At 59.5% G+C, this 17,316-nt stretch overlaps 4 protein-coding genes across 4 annotated transcripts; 1 reads left to right on the top strand and 3 right to left on the bottom strand.

Annotated features, from left to right (window-relative positions):
• Positions 1-1,301: 1,301 nt before the first annotated feature.
• Positions 1,302-1,514, bottom strand: CH63R_14039 (uncharacterized protein; the record flags this gene model as incomplete). The annotated part of the gene is made up of 1 exon (XM_018309013.1): positions 1,302-1,514. The coding sequence occupies one exon, from the start codon at positions 1,512-1,514 to the stop codon at positions 1,302-1,304; it is 213 nt and encodes a 70-aa protein (XP_018151331.1).
• Positions 1,515-2,252: 738 nt separating this feature from the next.
• CH63R_14038 (uncharacterized protein) lies at positions 2,253-5,618 on the bottom strand (the record flags this gene model as incomplete). Its single annotated transcript, XM_018309012.1, has 2 exons — positions 2,253-2,930; positions 3,051-5,618. The coding sequence occupies 2 exons, from the start codon at positions 5,616-5,618 to the stop codon at positions 2,253-2,255; spliced, it is 3,246 nt and encodes a 1,081-aa protein (XP_018151330.1).
• Positions 5,619-7,174: 1,556 nt separating this feature from the next.
• CH63R_14037 (uncharacterized protein) lies at positions 7,175-8,779 on the bottom strand (the record flags this gene model as incomplete). Its single annotated transcript, XM_018309011.1, has 1 exon — positions 7,175-8,779. The coding sequence occupies one exon, from the start codon at positions 8,777-8,779 to the stop codon at positions 7,175-7,177; it is 1,605 nt and encodes a 534-aa protein (XP_018151329.1).
• Positions 8,780-14,122: 5,343 nt separating this feature from the next.
• On the top strand, positions 14,123-16,976 carry CH63R_14036 (Duf221 domain-containing protein; the record flags this gene model as incomplete). Its single annotated transcript, XM_018309010.1, has 3 exons — positions 14,123-14,331; positions 14,445-16,075; positions 16,156-16,976. The coding sequence occupies 3 exons, from the start codon at positions 14,123-14,125 to the stop codon at positions 16,974-16,976; spliced, it is 2,661 nt and encodes an 886-aa protein (XP_018151328.1).
• Positions 16,977-17,316: the final 340 nt, after the last annotated feature.

Below are 17,316 nucleotides of genomic sequence, written 5' to 3'. Positions count from 1 at the left end.
TACCTTCACTGCTTCATTATCCCAATCATATTCGAGGAATATTTGAAAACGCCGGATCATGAGGAAAAGTGTTATTTTAGGCAGAGGCTAATCGATCCTCTCCCAACCGTGCGGTCTCCCCCCCCCCCCCCCCCCCCCCCCTCCCCCCTCCGCCATCCTTCTACTTCACCACCCACAAACTCCACCATCACCAACACCAACACCAACACCAACACGCCCAAGCTCACTTCTACCCGGAACCACATGGTCGACCGTTCGCGGGAGCTAGCCTGGGTAGAAACGCGCCAACCACACGGAGCCTCTGCGCTTTCACTGCCTCTCACCTGACTGAGGGACTGACATCACCGTTCTGCCCGCCGCCTAGGCGCCTCTGGTCTTCTCTCTTAAGGGTTAGCTGCCGCCTGAGCGCGCCCTCCCTCCTCTCTCTCACTCTCTCTCTCTCTCTCTCACCTGAGACCAGGGTGTGGGGCCCCGACCATCTGCCTCACTGCCGTCTGCTTGTCTGGCTCACCCACACATAGAAGAGAGACAGGTTCGTGGCGCCGAGACACGAACCCCCCCGACAACGCGACGGTGCCAGCAGGCAAGGGACACCTACCCCCATGCTACAGGCTCTGGATACCCCGGGCTGGGAGCCTGTTGGTTGTCCTTCGTGTTGGGCACATGCTCCGCGTTCTGACGTAGCCGTCCAGGCGGCCTGTGAATCCCCTCATCGAGGCCGATGTGCCAGTATCGTGCCCGTCTCGTCGGAATCGAGATACTCCACCCCCCTCCCCCCCAAACGACAGCCACACACACACACTCTCTCTCTCTATCTCTCCAAGGCGGTGCCGGACGGGGCTCAATCTGTCCTCGTTGCTTGTTGATGCCTTGCTCTTTCCGGCCCCTGCAGGTTGATGTCATCCCCCGACCCCGTGCCTCCGTCGCGCGCCGTCCGGCCCACGGGGCTCTCGCGGGGGGGCGCCTTTTCGTGATGCCGCCTCGGCATTACCCCCCCGCGCCGTACGTCGTCGGTCTGTCGATCAATCTCGATCATGTTTCCATCGCGACGCGCAACAACAATGTCCTCTCCCGCCTCGTCCTTGAAGCCCGGCCCCCCTGGGGCGTGAGGATAGCTTGGCCAACCCAACCGAGCCCCCTCTCTTCATCCCCGTCGTCGCGTTGGCCACGTATCACCCTTGCAGTCGGTCCAACATCCTGCCTGGACAGGTACCGCAAACATTTTGAAGCCGTCTGGCCGGCCGGCCGGAGCTCCGCCAATGCTTGATTACACCGTGAGTTGAACCACAACCTGACTCACATTAGACCTCGCGGCCCAGGAAGATATACACAGAGGCGGATAACTTTCTTCCGGCTTCGTCACTGTTTATGTACATATCCCAATCGGCCGAGGCACACTTGACGAGACCCGTCTTGCTTGCTCCAGACAACCTCCATTCCCGCACGCCCACGATCTCCGTCTTGCCGCAAGAGCCACCCACAGCCATGCACATCTCTCCTTCTCGCAGCTTCATTCCGTTTGGTGATCCGCTCATCAACCACCAGAAAGACTTCTCTCTGACTGTGTCTCCCACACACACTGCAGAAAACCGGCTATCGCGCCATATCTCTGATGACTCGATGGGGACTGGGAGGACTGAGAGCCGCACATGATAGCCGGGCATAGAAGGCATTTGAAAAATGTCTTTCGATTTCTAGCAAACTCGCTTGCATTCGATGCCCCGTCCCAGCATCCAACACACGTTTGCCGTCTATAGACATGAAGATCCCATCAACGTAAATCGTCAAAAGAGAAAATAATATGAAAAAGTAACCTTTGAACATGCGACGGGGGGGCATCGCCGCGCACAGAGATGACAAGAGAGATACAATATTCGCCAGATATAAAAATACAGCAAACCAAGCCCTCCCGCCCTACCGAATTTCTCCCCCTTTGGAGTATCCCGATAAACATGTCCCCTATCGCGCCAGAGTGCCCGGTTCCCAAAAGTCCATGTACACAAAAAAAACGAGTTGCCTCCTTCGTAGTCCTTCCCCTCCTTGCACGCACCGACTTCAAGGGCGGAGGACACCTTTCCCTGTTATCAGATCCGAGCGTAGGAGGCATCATCCATCTCATCACTCGTAGAAAGGCCGTAGAGCCGGTGTTGTCGTCACCGTCCTCGTCCTCGTTCCTCATCCCCCGCCATCGCGGCGGGCGCCACGCCGGAGAACGACACGAACAAGGAGCCGCGATCCGCGTCGCCGGGCCTCTAGCCGAGCGACGGGCTGCCCTCCCTGCTCCGCGACTCGAAGCTCTCGACCATCTTGAGCACCCTCGTCTTGGGCCGCGCCACGCTGACGACCTCGGCCGTGCGCAGCGTCAGCGACGGCCGCGGCTCCGTCGAGTCCTCCCGGCTTGGCAACGGGTGCTGGTGGCCTGTGTCGCCATCCCTCGGCGGTGGGAGGTGGACGAGCCGCCTCCCACGAACGGGCGACCCGTCTCCGGGAGAGTCTGGTCTTCGTTGGCCCCCAGCAGCATCAGCAGCAGCGGCGGCAGCGGCATGGTCGTCGTCCACGATGAGCGCCCTGCCCTTGCCCTTGTCCCTGTTGTACTCCTCCACCAACGCCCTCTTCTCGAGATCCGCTTCCAGCCCGTCCAGCCCGTCCATGTCGTCCTTGTCCGGGTCGACGAGGACGACCTCCTCCTCCCGCTCGATCTCGGCGTTGACGACGCGCAGCCGCTCCTTAGGCACGGTGAACATGACCTGCACGAGCCGCTGCTCGACGGCCTTCTCAATGTCCCACTCGTCGAGCGACCGCTGGTCGACGTCCCAGTCGTGCCGGCCCTGCTTCCGGCGCAGCAGCTCGGCGCCGCCGATCCCTGACAGCCCGATCAGTCGCGGCTCGTAGTCCGAGCTGACCTGATCCAGCGACAGGCGTCGCGGGCTCTCGTGGCTGTGGCCCGAGTCAGACGACTCGTTGTTGACGCCGCTGCTGAAGACCCTCCGAAGGCTGCCTAGCCACCCGAGCGACCGCCGCGGCTTGTGCTTGCTGGGGCTACCGGGCACGTTGGCGGCGTAGTTGTAGCCGTCCTCGTCATCGTCATTGTATCCTCCATCGTCGCCTTCCGCGCGGTGGTCTTTTCCGGGCCGCGGTCGGCCCTGGAGCAGCAGCGAGGGGCCCTCGGCCTGGAGGGCGTTGAAGGTGCTCTTGGCGGTCGAGTACGTGTGGCCACTGCTGCTCGACGAGGACGACGTGCCCAGCCGGTTGTCGGCCCCGGTGACGATTGTTAGGTTGAGGTTGTTGGGGCCCGGGCTGGCCGTGTGCCGCGTCGACGCCTGGCGGGTCGGCACACTGATGGCGCTCCGGGCCGACTCGGAGACGTTGCTCGCCGTCCGCTCGTCGTCGGCCATGGAGCGGGCCGAGCGCATCGACTCACGGCGCGTCGGCGACACGCGGCTGTTGCGCCGCGACGGCATGCGCGCGAGAAGCGCCTCGGCGGCGTCGACATCAGACTGCCAGTCTTGCACCTCCGGGTCCCGTCTCAGGAAGGCCTCGGGGCTGGGCGTCGTCGAGTTGCGGTTCCCCGGGTTCAGCACGGGCACGGAGCCCGTCGGTGTCATGAACGGGTCGGCGTATCCGGGCGTTGTCGGCGTCGAAGGTTCCTGGTTCCTGTGCCGCGAAGCCCGCGCGTTGCTGCCGTGCTCCGGGTCGTCCTCGTCGGCTTCGTAGATCGGGTGGATGTGGCCTGGCGTAGAGAGGTTCGCAGGTGATTGATAAGCGCCCCTGGCCGCGCGAGGGATCGGCTTACGCGGGATGAGCAGGCCGGGCGGTTGGTAGGTCCCCCCTTGGCCTCCTCCCGGGTTCCGACCAGACCTCAACGATTCGTACCCGAGTGACCGATCGATGGTCTCGTAGGGGTCGGGACCTCCCGTATACCAGGCGTGGCCTGTCCAGGGGAATACGGGTCCGTCGTCGCGCTCCATCATGTCGTCGTCCGGATGCAGGAAACGCGACGCATCCTGCGCCAGCGATCGCACCGTCTCATCTCTCGCCTCCTTCTTCTTGCGTAGATGTCTCTTATAGCAGAAGTAGACAAGGAAAGCGCCGAGGATGGCAGCGAACCCGACGCCGACGCCGACGCCCAGCCCAATCTTCTTGATGTTGTCGTTATTACCGGCCCCGGCCCCGTTTGAAGGGGTGGCGTAGTCCGGGTTCGAATAGCTCGAGGACCACGACATTGAAGTCATGTTGAGAAACCTTAGCCCCGTCCCGCCGGACTGTCTCTTCCTCGCCTTCGAGCCAGAAGTCGCCGTAATCTCGTATCCTCCATACACCATCATCACGTTCCCAGGCAGTATCGCGGCGCCGTGACCGTAGATGCCATCGTCCGGTTGCTGCGAGGGAATCGACCACGTCCAGTCGCCGTACGTGTCGCCCATCTCCAGAAGCGCCAGCTGCGGGGACGCCGGTTGCGACACGCTGCCGACCCAGCCTCCCAAGATGATGAGCGCGGTCCCGTCCTCGTTCAGCACCGCCGTGTGGCCCGACCGGCTCTCGACATCGTCGGCGCCGTCGCGCCTCTCAAGGTCCTTCACCGCGAGCTCGCTGCTGCCGACGTCGCGCGGGCCGCCGACGGTCGCGAAGCTCCACGACTCCTCGGGCAGGTTCCAGATGGCGGCCGAGCTCATGTTGATGAATGCCTGCTGCGTGTGGCCGCCGAGCAGGACGTAGCGGTTCTGCTGCGTGACGACGCCGGATCGGTTCGATATCGAGGGGCTCAGCGATGTGAAGGAGAAACCGGCCTCGGGAAATGCGGGGCCCTTGCCAGAGACGAACGTCGCCGTGTACGCCTCATCCTGCCCGCCGGCGCCCGAGGGGGCCACGCGCAGCATCGACTTGGTGTACGTCCCGTTGCCCTGCCAGGTTGAGTCGTCCGTCGTAGGGGCGAGGCACATGCCGCCGTACGAGTACAGCACGGGGTCTGACATTGTCGGTGCGAGGGTCGCCGAGAAGCTGATGCCGGCGCCGAGGGCATACGGCCCGGCGTCCGAGTCGCCAGTGCTCGGTAATGTCGCCGCCGTCTTGTGCCATGGATCGGAAGTGGTGGCCGTGCCGTCGGTCACCGGCGGCGTGTAAGTCCAGACGTCGTAGCCCTCGGCCGACATGCAGTCTCCCGCCTGGACCACGATGGACCCGTCGTCCGCCATCGTGGGGAGAACCGCCGTTGTGTCAGTGGCGCCTTCGAGGAAGGGCAGGCTCGTCGATATCGTCTGGAGGCTCGCGGCGCCAGAGGCCGTCGCAGAGATGTTGACGGACAGCAGCTCAAGGCCGGCGCCGCGGGGGTGGAAGATGTAGGCAATGCCGCCATTCGCGCTGCTGCTGTTGGCTGGCGAGCCCGGTAGCGAGGGAGGGGAGAGCAGGACGGTCGTCGGGACGTAGGGGAACGTCTGCCGGGCCGACGAGACCGGGGAGGCGAAGAGCAGCGCGGAGGACGCGGCGACGGCGGCGAGGGAGGTGGTCTTGGTCTTGGTCTTGGTCTTGTTCTTGGTCTTGTACTCGATCTTGATAGTGGTCTTGCGGGTAGCTGCTGGTGCCTCTGTCCGGGAGGCCCACCGGGAGGCCGTTGCGGCCATGATCGTCCGTGGAGGCCTGTCGTTTGTTTGCGGGCGTGGTCCGTCCACCCAGGGTGTCGGTTTGTGTAATCGAGTGCGCCAGCCGCTGGAGCGGTGGTCAATTCATGGTCTTGTTTCCTCCTCCTCGTGGTTGTGGTCGCGGGCTACTGGTTCTCGCGATGCCTTCGTTGATGCGCTGCGAAAATGCGATGTACAAGCAAATTCTCGTTCTCGGGTCCGTCTCGGACTGGCCGACTAGTCAGGCCTTTGCGATGTCTTGTCTCTGGCGCGAGAAAGCGATATGCTGGAAGGGAAGAAAGCACGGGGCATGCGGGAAAGAGGATGCCAGAGAGCTGGGTTAGGATGGAGAAAGGGACCCCGGACTGGGCCAGACGATGGATAGATTGATCTGATGGGCAAATCGAGGGGCTGGGGGATCGTGTGGGTATCTCTTTGCAAGGTTGGAGACCAGCAGCAGTCATGTAGCATCTGCAGGCTCGCAAGCAGGCAGGTTGTGTGTGTGGGATGTGGGATGGGATGGGATAGGTGGCATGTCAACAAACCGAACGGCTCGATGTGCAGGGGGGCAACGGAGGGGTTCGCGGGTCCGGTGGGAGTCTGGGAGGGTATGGAACACCAAGCTCGACGATGAATGACGGTAGTATGCCGTGTAGAATGGCGCCAGGGTACCGCCGGAGGCCCGTCGAGGCCGCACACTTTCCAATCTTCAAAGGGAGGATGCTGGGCTAGGCCGGGAGGCTAGAACCAGGTCTCCATGTCTCTCATCTGCGCCGCAAGGCTCACGGGCGGAACGGACCAATGGACAGCTGTCAAATGGCCATCACTGGGTCCTTGGTCTTGAGAACTTGATGGACTAGCGGCAAGCGGCAAGCGGCAAGCTACGAGCTGCGAGCTGCGAGCTGCACGTCGCAAGGGTTGGGGGAGGTTGGTTGTTGTTTTGGAGATGAAGAGAAGGGGGAAATCAGGAGGGGGAGGGGGGGCCGCGGAACAAACAAATGTTCCGTCGCCGGGGCAACGACCCACCGAAGGTGGATCTTCGGCTATCAAGACCCGCTCGCTTGTTGATATTCCACTAGTATCGATTGGGACTAAACTAGCATGTACCCCTGATGGTCTCTTCTTTGTTCACGGTGCTCAGATGCCTCTCTCTTCTCCCTCCCAGAGTCAGTCAGGTCAGTCGGTCAGTTACTACGGATACTCACTTTGCCGTCGTCGAACAAATCCATTATTTGTGACACCAGCGTCGAACTACGGATGCCACTACTACCACTGCTACTACTACCACTACTACTAACTGTACATTCATCATCACTGACTGACTGGGTGACCACAAGAAACGACCTGGAATCACATGTTGAACGTCGAGCACAATGTGAACCGAACCGTTTGAATCATTCGACTCGTTCCTGGCAGGGGGGTGTTGGTCTGTCCCCCTAGTGCGCCCATCGTCTAACACTGCCGCAATCCGTTCGCTGTTAACACAAAGGCACTGCGTACCGCGAGCAAAAGCCGAAGCAACACCAAGTTTTCACACCCACAGATTACCGCTCACCCCCTCAGTCAACGACAACCGCAGACCGGCCTCCCCTGGGTGCCCGCGTGGAGCCACCCGTCCCCTCCACCGCGGCCGGCGGCACCGGGAACAGCCCATGATACACGGCCGGCACCTTCCTCAGGCCCTCCGCCACCTCCGTCCTCAGCACCCGCAGCTCCTCCGTCTTCTTCCCCAGGTCGGCCTCAAGGGTGGCCACGGCCTTCTCGAGGCGCCGCGGCCCGTCCCTCGACTCGGCCGTGCCGTAGTGCTTCTCGAACTGCGCGTTCGTCATCTGCTCCTTGGCCAGCGACGTCGCGAGCGTCTCGTTCTGCTCCGTCATGGTCTGCGTCAGCGTCACGAGCCGGTGGTTCTGGATCTCCGTCCGCGTCGCCTCGTCCAGCTTGTCCTTGTACTTGCTCTCCCAGTCCGACACGCGCGCCGGGAACATGGGCGTCACCACCGACACCACCGTCGGCGTCACCTCGAGCCTGCGCGTCTCCTGCACCGCCGGGTGCACCCCGTGCGCCGGCAAGATGAAGATGGTGCTGCGGCCCTTTCCCTGCAGCCGGTAGTAGCGCGTCTTGACGTCGTAGAAGACGAGCCCGCGCGCGTAGAGGTCGCCGCCGCGCTGCTCGTTCCACATGCGCTCGCCGTACGTGCCGTTGGCCGTCCAGATCTCCCTCTTGAACTCCATCTGCGCCTCCTCCCGGTCGAGCACCCGGTGCAGGTGGTCAAACACGTCGTCGCCCGCGTTGGCGAGCACCCACTTGTCCTGCGGGTACGCGACCTCGCGCCCGGACGACGCGGCGTCCGGCCCCATCTTGGAGACCATCTGCATCGGCACGGCCGCCTCGCCGGCCGTCACGTCGAGAGCGTTGGCGTACCCCAGCTCGAGGTCGTGCATGCGCGCCACGAGGTGTTGGTTGAACAGCAGCCATTGCCCCAAGATGCTGTTGCGGACGGCGCCCATCTCCTCCGAGTCCGTCTCGGCGTCGGTTGGCAGCAGCGACATGAGGCCTCCTGTGGCACTGTACTCGTGGTCCAGCAGTTCGAGACACTCGTTCGCGTGGAGCGCCAGGGCGCCGTGGGACGCGTACGGCCGTGGCTTCGTCCTCTTCCCCCTGTCCTCCTCGAATGATTGCAGGGGGCAGTGGTGAATGACGTCCTGGGTATCGGACTGGTGCCGGAGCTGGTTCATGAGGTCGCTGAGCGGCTTGTGATGCCACTCGTCGTCGTTCTGGTACGTGTGACCCAGGTCGTTGAGCCAGTCGAAGGCCTCGTTGTCCCTGAAGGACTTCTTGATGCGCCCGCGGGCGTTGTTCTGGTTGTTGACCTCGGCATACTCGGTCGTAGGCGCCAGCTTGGCTATGAGAATGGCCAGCGCCTGGGCATGCTGCTTGAGAGCGAGCAGCGTCGGCGCACGCCCGTGCGTCGAGAGGTAGCCGCAGTTGACGTGACGCAGGAGATGGATGTCCAGCCCGACGGCAGAAGGGTGGTTGGAGCCGTGGCTACCGTCCGGATGGAGAACCTCTGCGGTGAAGCGAGATTGATAAGCGCCGGCGTACGGGGTGTTGTCGACGTGGCCTCGAGCAGGCTCTCGACTCGTGGAATCCAGTGAGGAAGACATGGTGACACAAAACAACAACAGACATCAAGCGCTTCTGGAACAGATCAAAGCCAACAGCGAGAACGCGAGGCCGATGAATACGGGTGAGGAGAACCAAGCTCTACACGATGCCGGCGAGAGAAAGACACATTCGAGGGAGCTTGGGTTTTATTGCTGCTGTTGGTCTTGAGGGATGCGGCGAATGCATGTTGTCGCCATTCTCATCATGGAGGTGCCACGATGCTTCCAGCGTTGGATGCTACAACGTCAGTATGGACAAAGACTCGCTCGCGCAACGACAACAAGCAAGAAACGTGTTTGCTTTGCTTGCTTGCTTTTCTATTTGTGAGAACAATGGTACTGGCCCATTCGAGTCGTTGCATGGTATGGCGTAGCCGCTGGGGCTTGGCTGGAAAAGGCTCAAATCATGGGAACGCAACGAGACTCGATTTGGAGCACCATCAATGCGTCTGGATCATGTTGCACAACCAGCGCGGCATTCTTCTTTCTTACAGAGACAGAGAGAGTATCCCTCCCACCTGTCTTTGTCTTTGTCCGAGTACAAGACAACAATGAGGATTGAGAATATCCTGAGTAAAGCACAACTCTAAAGCTGGCCGGTCGGACCGAGAGTCAGGCCCCATCCATCCATCCATCCATCCATTCATCCATTCATCCCATGCAAAGGGAGAAAGGCGTGGCGTGGAGCAGAGCCCTAAGCTTCCAAATTGGCGAGATTGTGCAGGCCGCTCAAACGAGCAACTCCGTGGCCACATTCGCATGTCTTGGCAGAATTTACGACGCCCCTCTAGGGACCTCTAGGGACCTCTAGGGACCTCTAGGGATGTCACATGCCCAATACCTGCTTGCGCAAGGTAGGTGAGGTAAGGCGAGGCGACGGGTCGGTCTGAAGAATGCACCTTTACGACGGCCGCCAAGCCAAGGGTGAGGAGGATTGGCCCCGTGGTAATCTCTCCAAGTGCCAACCTACCTGCCCCCTCATTGGAGATGTCAGTTAGCGGTCTCGGGGGAGCAGAGAGGGGGGGAGGAAAGCCGCGAACGTTGACCGGCGAGTGCAATGGGTCAGCATCGCCGATGGTGGTGTTTCGGGTGTAGTCGCGAGAATAAGAAGAAAGAGAAAAAAAAGAGTTTAGAACGGCGGCTAGGGTCCGCGTTATCTCATTTCTCAACGGAGAGGTCCGGAATTGAGGCGAAGCCGTCCGGGATATTTGATGAAGGGGAGTCAAGGGTTCGAGAGCGGTATGGCGGGGGTCTGGGCCGGCCGAAACGCGACCTCTTCAGCTGAGAAGCGAGCACTTGGGAGGAGCACACACGACGAGGAATCTGCAAGAGGTGCAGCAGGTCCAGCTGGACAGGGAAGAGGAGTGCAGAGCAGATGCCGCCGAAGATTGCATTTGGCACCGATCGGGCAGCTAGTGCGCTCTGGCAGGTGAAGCCGTCGTGCTTTGGGTTCCTGTTCGCGGGGCGCGGGCGCGGTTTGCATTCCCGACCGGCGCGCGTCAGGACTCAGGAGCATGCTGGCGCGAGGAGACATTTGGGGGGGAAAACGGAGGGAAAAAGAAAAGAAGGGGGAAAAGGCAAAGGCGCCGACGGTGCGATTGTGAGTGGTGACCACGTCGATTGTCGTACGGATAGAATACTGCATGGTGGCAGCGTGTGAGTCGACCACACCACTGGCAGCGTAGGCCCAGGCGGACGGCTTTGTCAATGGGTCAGGCAGGCTCTCTCTCTCTCTCTCTGTGTATGTGTCTAGTCAGAGCACGGCTGGCCAATTTCCCTCGTCAGCCAAGCAGGGGTCCAAGAGAAGGCGATCTATCAATGGTACCGTGGGGATGGAGGGAGCCAGCCAACGTGTGGGTGCGGAAGATGTGAGATTTTCTCGCAGAATAGCGCCGATGAGGGTTGACAGGGCGGCCGAAAGAGGTTTGGCACATGGGCAAACGACGCTAAGGCCGTGAAGGTCGAATGCGCAAACGAAAAAGAGTACCAGGATCGGTGTCGCACAGATACCATCATGCATCTTTCCGTCTCGGTGCCAGTGTGCCAGACAAGCACAGGCACGGCACGCACATGGATAGGATCTTGGGCGAGCTCGAGGCGGCGTCGAGGTCCGCCATAGTGAAGCGACGTCGCTGGCCGGGCATGTTTGATGACGTTCATCAAGGCTGCCCAGCCGGCTGGTGTCTGGCCCGTTTGTGTTTCCGGGATCGACCCAACACGTACATCATTGACAGATTGGCATGATTTCGACGTTTTCAAAGGAAACGCGCAAGAGCCGCGAGGCAGCGTGTGCTGCTGGCTCTAGTGGGATCGGTAGCAAACACGAAGAAGGGATTGCATTGCGTCAGTGGAAGAATCTCCGTCTCTCGCTCGTCTCCAACAGCGAGTAGGTGGGCAGTACTTGAGCCAAGCAAGTTGATGTCACTCGGTAAGGTTGGTGCCGTGTGGCTGGCCGTTGCTGGTGACATTGCTGGCTGGTGCCGTTCCTCCGTCCCCCCCGTTGCGGCCGGAGAAAAGCGCTCATGGGAACGGCAACAAACCAAGAAGTTTCGGCAGGATAGGTGGCCGGTGGTGGTCGGACAAGATGCCGTAGGCCGTGGAAAGAGGAGAAGAGTTGGTTCAGGTTGTCCTTGTACTGGGTCCAAAAGCGCAAAGCGGATGGGAACTGGGATATGGCTCAGCCTGCATAGTCGAGGGTCGAGTGAGTGGCGAAAAGGATGGGGGGGGGGGCTGCGAATTGCAACAACCACGACGAGCCCTGCAGCGGGAGGGGTCAGAGACCAGATTTTAAGTGGTGAATAAACCTGGAATGATACTGTACCGACCAGGTGTCGTTTATCTGCCGGGGTCGACTGCAACTCTGCCGGCGGGTGGCAGGGCTGGTGGAGACGCGACGACGATGTTTCCAGTAAGGGAATGCCTTGAATCAGGGCAGGGAAATCGGAGCACATGCGATTGTGATGTAACTGACCATGTGAAGTCGAAGTCGGTGTACGACCTTGGGAGTGTGTGTACCTGACAGACCAGACAGAAATGCTACTGTACCTACCTAATGACACAAATACGGATGACGATACAGATACGGATATCGATACAGCTACTGGACAACAGAGGATGGAGAGGTCTGGACCGGTGACATACTCACCAGAGTCGAGAGTCAACCCCGATTCAAAATAAAAAAGAAAGAATAAAAATTAATGGGAAGAGGGAAAAAAATAAGCAAAGAAGGGAAAGCCAAGAGGAGAGACGCCAAAGCCACCCAGCGCTCAAAGGGCAGGGCCGAATCGTGAAGGAGGTTTCCAGTTGCAGAACTGACAGCCAATCACTGACGCAATATGAGCTTCTCAGATGACCCACTCCAACTTGACTGGCCAGCGATTGTCTATCGCTGTTTTGGGGGATCACTAACTGGCCCGTGCAGTGCCGTCCTCAGAGAGCAGGTCTCCACTATGGATCCGCTTGTCAACCTCCTTCAAATCGGCTAGCCCCTGTCTTGGTTCAGGGAAGGGTGGGAAGGAGAGAGAGAGAGAGGGGGGAGAAATAGGAAGGAACAGCCTGCAGACAGGAGAAAGAGAGGAGGGGGAGAGGAGGAAGCTGTACACATGCTGCAATACACAGCAATGTAGGTACCTACTACGTACACTCTGTACACACACTACATCGTACTGCTGCACACACTCATGGTTGGACTGGGCACATCTGCGTCATCGTTCGCATTGGCAGGCAGTGCTGCAGCGGCCATCGCGTGTGCCATCGCGTGTGCCAGCTAACCTACCGATAGCTTAACCTGGAACACACCACTCCTGCGCCCTGTTTCTCCTTGGGCCGCGCCCCCCCCCCCCCCCCCCCCCCCCATCCTCAATTCCCCAACCGCCAGTTCGATCTGGGCGGCCTCTGCGTGCGAGGTGGGAGGGAGCTGGAAGCTAGCTGTAGGCTGGACAGACTCTATTCAGCTGGTGTGTGTAGGTGTCGGTGGGATGTGGACGCTGGAATGTGCATGGAATGAATGAATGGACAGGCCCAGCCCAAGGCCTTGCCGAACCGGGGTGCCGAATCTGTAAGTCCCGGTGGCCTCTTTGGTCTCTTTTCCCTCTTTCTTGTGTGCTCCTCCATGCTTCCCTCGTGGGCACTGAGTCGGCGAGACCCTTGAAAAATAAGAATAAGGGACGACGAGGGCCCATCCTCGATCCCAGGGCATTCGTCTCATAGATGGTCTCTAGAGTATCCCATACCTAGTAGTATCCGTATCCGAACAGACTGACAAGGAGTACGGACCAGCCATCATCACGGACCTTGCCGACCGCAGACTCTATTTCACAAGACTCGATCCATCCAGCTTCTTTCAGAGTCCGGCGTCCATCCTTCTCCACCGAGACCTGCCTCCTCCCATTGCACACACCCGACAGCTTGGGCACGCCAGTACGGATAGCAGCAACAGCAGCAACAGCAGCAACAGCAACAGCAACAACAGCAACAACAACGAGGACAACAAGAACAACAACAAGAAGAACCACCCACTCATCCACCCGCTGCACCACCACTGGCCACTAGAACGAACCACAACCAGCAATAGCACCACCGCCAACATCACATCCCCTTAGCGCCCTCTTGTGGCGTCACCCTCCCTTTCACCTTAACGAGCAACTGAGACACTCCGGAGACGCGCCCAAGTCCTCACGTCACGCACGTCACTCACTGCTGTTTCTTCTTTGCTCTGCTGCTTGCTCCCCGTCACTCCTCAGTCCTCACCCGCTCATCCCGTCCCGTTACAAGTACAAGTTACCACTTGCGTTGCGTAACTCGGCTCTCATCTTTCTCTGGGCGGCTAGTCCCTTGTGTAACTGATCGCCCTGAACCCTTCCAACCTAGCCAGCCAGCCTACCTAGGTACCTTGCCTTACCTTACCTAGGCGGTACTACCTTAGTCAACCTACCTAGCTCACGGCCAAACCCATCGTCTCATTTCCCAGCGCCCGGTTTTTTCGACGCGGTACATATCATCCCTTCCTCCCTCCTCACGTCGGCTCCATCTTCCCTCTGGCCACCCCCTGTCCATTGAATTCTCTTTCTCTTGTCTCTCTGGTTAGCTGCAGAGCCACGACACCGTCGACACTTGATACCAGACACGACTCAACGCCCTTCCCTGTTTAATACCCGCCTTGGCCCCAGGGACCCCCCCCTCACCACCACCACCACCACACACACACACATATCTACTACATCTACTTCTCTTCAACCACTTTTTTTATCTACTTTTCCCTTTTACTCTGGCATTGGATTTCCACCACCACCATCAACATCACCACACCGACCTAGAGGCGTATCAATCCGCCTGTTCGTCGCCATGTCGACCCTCGACGATCTCCAGAGCGGCCAGGACAATAGGGGTGAGGCTCTCGGCGATGAGTCGGGCAGCTCCATCTCCGGTCTGGTCAGCACTCTAGCCGTCTGCGCCCCTATTGCCGGCGCCTACCTCGTTATCTTCCTTATCCTTCGCCGGAGCCAACGTCGATTCTATGCGCCGCGAACCTACCTTGGCAGTTTGCGTGAAAGGTCAGTCTAATAATTCTCTCTTCACCCATACACATATACATGCACGCATGCGTGTGTGCGTGCGTGTGCGTGTGTACGTGTGGCGCGTGATCCAGCTACTGACCGTCTTACAGTGAACGATCGCCGAGCTTGCCCAGCGGCATCTTCAACTGGTTTGCTCACTTCTGGAAGATCCCCGACATATACGCTCTCAAGCACCAGTCCCTCGACTCCTATCTCTTTCTTCGCTTCCTCCGTATCTGCGCCACCATCTGCTTGGTCGGCCTCATCATGACCTGGCCCGTCCTGTTTCCCGTCAATGCTACGGGCGGAGGAACGGCCCAGCAGCTTGACATCCTGACGTACAGCAACATCGACGTGACCGTCTCCTCCGGCCTTAACCGCTTGTACGCCCACGCCCTCATCGGTTGGCTCTTCTACGGCTTCGTCATGTACCTCATCATGCGCGAGTGCATCTTCTACATCAACCTGCGCCAGGCCTTCTTGCTCTCCCCGACCTACGCCAAGCGCATCTCGTCGCGCACAGTTCTCTTCACTTCGGTCCCCGACGCCTACCTGGACGAGGCCAAGTTCAAGAAGCTCTTCAGCGAGTCGATCAAGAGGGTCTGGATCACCGGCGACACCGAGAAGCTCGATGAGCTCGTCGAGGAGCGCGACAAGGTTGCCATGAAGCTCGAAAAGGCCCAAGTCAAGCTTATCAAGCTCGCCAACGCCGCGCGCCTCAAGGCTGTCAAGAACGGCGCATCTGCCGACAAGACCCCTTCCGCCCAGGACACCGAGTCTGGCGATGCCGCTGCTCGCTGGATCCCCCAGAAGAAGCGTCCGACCCACCGCCTCGGCCTGCTGGGTCTCATCGGCAGAAAGGTCGACACAATCGAATGGTGCCGCGCCGAGCTTCAACGCTTGATCCCCGCCGTCGATGCTGCCCAAGCCGACTACCGTGCCGGGAAGTACAAGAAGATCCCCGCTGTCTTCGCCGAGTTTTACACCCAGTCGGATGCTCAGGCCGCGTTCCAGGTCACGACCCATCACCAGGCCCTTCAGATGACGCCCAAGTACATCGGAATCCAGCCCACCGAGGTCATCTGGAAGTCCCTCCGTGTCTCGTGGTGGCAAAAGGTCGTCCGGCGATACGCCGTCATCGCCTTCATCGCCGCCCTCATCATCTTCTGGGCCATCCCCGTCACCCTTGTCGGTATCATCTCGCAGGTGTCCTACCTCGAGAAGGTGTCCTTCCTGACCTGGCTCCAAAAGATCCCCGATGTCATCATGGGCGTCGTGTCCGGCCTGCTTCCCAGTGTCGCCTTGGCCGTTCTCATGTCGCTGGTCCCCGTCATCATGCGCCTCTGCGCCAAGCTCTCTGGCGAGCCCTCGGACTCCCGCGTCGAACTCTTCACCCAGAACGCCTACTACTGGTTCCAGCTGATCCAGGTCTTCCTGATAACAACCATCTCCGGATCGGCCATCGCGACGATCCAAGCCATCGCCGAAAACCCCGGTTCCATCTTCGGTACCCTGTCCACGGCGTTGCCCAAGTCGTACAGCTTCTACATCAGCTACTTCATCGTTCAGGGCATCACCCTCGCGGTTGGCGTCTTGACTCAGGTGGTCGCTTTCGCCATCTTCGTGGCCGTGCTCAAGTTCCTCACCAACACGCCCAGAGCGCTCTACCAGAAGTGGTCCACGCTGGCGGCGATCTCTTGGGGAAGCGTCCTCCCCGTCTACACAACCATTGCGGTCATTAGTAAGTCATTGTCCATAACAAGAGCCATCCACTCACCCAACCCTCCATTTTGGTGGATCCTCCGACTAACACCCTCGCAGGCATTACGTATGCCATCATCGCACCTCTCATGCTGTTCTTCTCGACGATTGGTATGGGGTTGTTCTACCTCTCGTACCGCTACAACATCTTGTTCGTCACCGACACCAGGATCGACACTAGGGGCCTCCTGTACCCCCGCGCCCTCAAGCAGCTCTTCGCCGGCGTTTACCTGGCCGAGATCTGCCTGATTGGTCTTTTCGCCGTGTCGGTCGCCATTGGACCTCTCGTCCTCATGATCGTCTTCTTGATCTTTTCCGTCCTGTTCCACCTTACGATGAACAGCGTGCTGGACCCTCTCATGTACACACTCCCCAGAACGCTGCAGGTGGAGGAGGAGTCTCTGAGCGCCGAGATTGAGGGCATGGACCGCAAGGACTCGGGCCGAGGCGTTTCGGAGGAGCAGAACGGCGACTCGAGCAACCTGTTCAAGAAGATCCCCAACATCAAGAAGTTCAGCCCCGGCGGCGAGGAGAACACTGTCGAGAAGGGCGGAAACATTGTGACTCGGTTCCTCAAGCCCTGGATCTTTGCCGACTACATCACGCTCCGCCAGTTGGTCCCCCACGACGCGGCCACCATCGACGAAATGTACCCCGGCGCCATCCAAGACAACGCCTACTACCCTCCTTCGGTCTCGAGCTTGCCTCCTTTGCTTTGGATCCCCGAGGACTCTGCGGGAGTTTCCAAGTACGAGATTGCGCAGACGAGCAAGATCATCCCCATCACGGACGAGGGATGCCAGCTGGACGAGAAGAACAAGCTCGTGTGGGACTCGGAGGGCGCAAGACCCCCGATCTGGGACGAGAAGATTTACTACTAAACCCTCCGTCCCCCCCTCCCTCCCTTTCCCCATGCTTTATCCGTCACATCACCTGTATACCATTGATACCCTCCGGAGTTTGAGCTCCGTTTCTTAATAACAACACAACAACGGGGATAGCCCGCATGGCATTAGGTCTTTTTTCCTTTCCATTTCATATAGTCGAAAATGAGAATCATGCAACGCATCACAGCTAGCACCGTGACATGGCCAGGCAACGTTGTTCTCAAACTGATTGTGTGATGTTCTGCCTACCTAGATCGAATGGCTTGAGTGAGCAATGGCGTGTATTAAACCTAGGTAGCAGCGCTGTCTTCTGGTTGGTCGATGAACTTCATCC

The sequence above is a fragment of the Colletotrichum higginsianum genome, chromosome 10, assembly GCF_001672515.1.
Source record: "Colletotrichum higginsianum IMI 349063 chromosome 10, whole genome shotgun sequence".
Classification (NCBI taxonomy): Eukaryota; Fungi; Ascomycota; class Sordariomycetes; order Glomerellales; family Glomerellaceae; genus Colletotrichum; species Colletotrichum higginsianum.
This window is presented reverse-complemented; position numbering and strand designations above follow the sequence as displayed.